General features: G+C 37.3%; 1 protein-coding gene across 1 annotated transcript in view; it reads right to left on the reverse strand.

Moving 5' to 3' along the window:
• The window catches only part of SPIC (Spi-C transcription factor), a 7,816-nt gene that overhangs the window by 2,734 nt on the left and 3,859 nt on the right, over positions 1–1,223 (reverse strand). Inside the window, exon 4 of the mRNA XM_025198917.1 lies at positions 953–1,061. Within this exon, the coding sequence (XP_025054702.1) occupies positions 953–1,061 (109 nt within the window). The remainder of the gene's footprint in view (positions 1–952; positions 1,062–1,223) is intronic.

The following is a 1,223-nucleotide window of genomic DNA, read 5'->3' on the forward strand; positions in this document are numbered from 1 at the left end:
CTTAGTGCCTAGGAGTTTATCCCAGTAGCAACTGTCATTGAACCACTAAGCAACAGTGACCACAGTATAATTAAGTTCAACGTCCATGGGGAAGAGATTATACTAGAAACTGGCACTGTGTGGCTAAACTTCACAAACGGGGATTTCAAAATGAAACAAAAAAAAAAGGAAGCTACTCAAAAAGACTCTAACATCAAAAGCAAAGGGTGTCAACTCAGCAGGGAGGCTACTATAGCAGAATCACAGAAAGCAGGCTTACCCCTAGACAAAAAAAGGAAGCAAGAAGGCAAGTAATAAACGGAGCAGTTAAACTGCATGTTCCAGCCAAGCAGATATTCTTCAGAAAATGGAAATCCAACTCCAGCAAAGTCAATGGAAAAGAACATAAACTACAGTTACTCAAATACAAACTGGAACTTGGGGAGCAAAGGGGTAATTTGAAGAGCACAAAGAAAATATTTAAGTGTAAAAACCTGTAAGAGAATTGATGAGTATATTGGACCCGAAGGAATAAAAGCAACAATTAAAGTAGATGAGGATATTACTGAGAGATGAATTATGTTTTTGTATCTACCTTCAACTCAGGTGATTTGGAAGGATATCCAGGCCTACCCTTTCCTGATGATAATGAAGAGGCATTGTCAGAGACTGAGATATCAAAAAATGTATCTAAGCTAATGAGATTCTGGAAAAATAACAGTCTGCTGGAGAGGTTGCTATAAATCACTCAGACAGCTAAATTGTTCCACTCTACTGTTATCTGATTTACATCAGCTCAGAACTGAGCTGTATTTCAATAACCAAAATCAAAGCATGAATTAACTGCCTTCTGTTAAGAGTACAAGAAAAAATTAAGAAAACAATAAAAGAAACATAATTCACCAGGTCAAGGGCAGGCGGGGGAAGGATCCGGAGATAGCACAAAGTGCATATTAGCGTTCTTTCTACACACCTTTTCCTCCTTTTTGCTGGCTGCCAGACGTATGCATCAGTTGGCTTTCTGAAATATTCTGCAGGCTGCGGTAGACAATCTCATCAGAATAAAGATCTGTTGTGCTGTTCTTTAAAACAAACAGAATTACTAATAGAAAACACACTAATAAAAAAAAAACTTAAATAGAATCCATTTTACAGGTAACCTCTGGAATTCTACTTTTTATCAGAGGAAAAAGGAGCTTTTTTTCCTTATCACAGCATTCATGAGGTTTAGGAGAAATGATTGA

Source organism: Alligator sinensis, unplaced genomic scaffold (assembly GCF_000455745.1).
Source record: "Alligator sinensis unplaced genomic scaffold, ASM45574v1 scaffold74_2, whole genome shotgun sequence".
In the NCBI taxonomy this organism is placed as follows: Eukaryota; Metazoa; Chordata; order Crocodylia; family Alligatoridae; genus Alligator; species Alligator sinensis.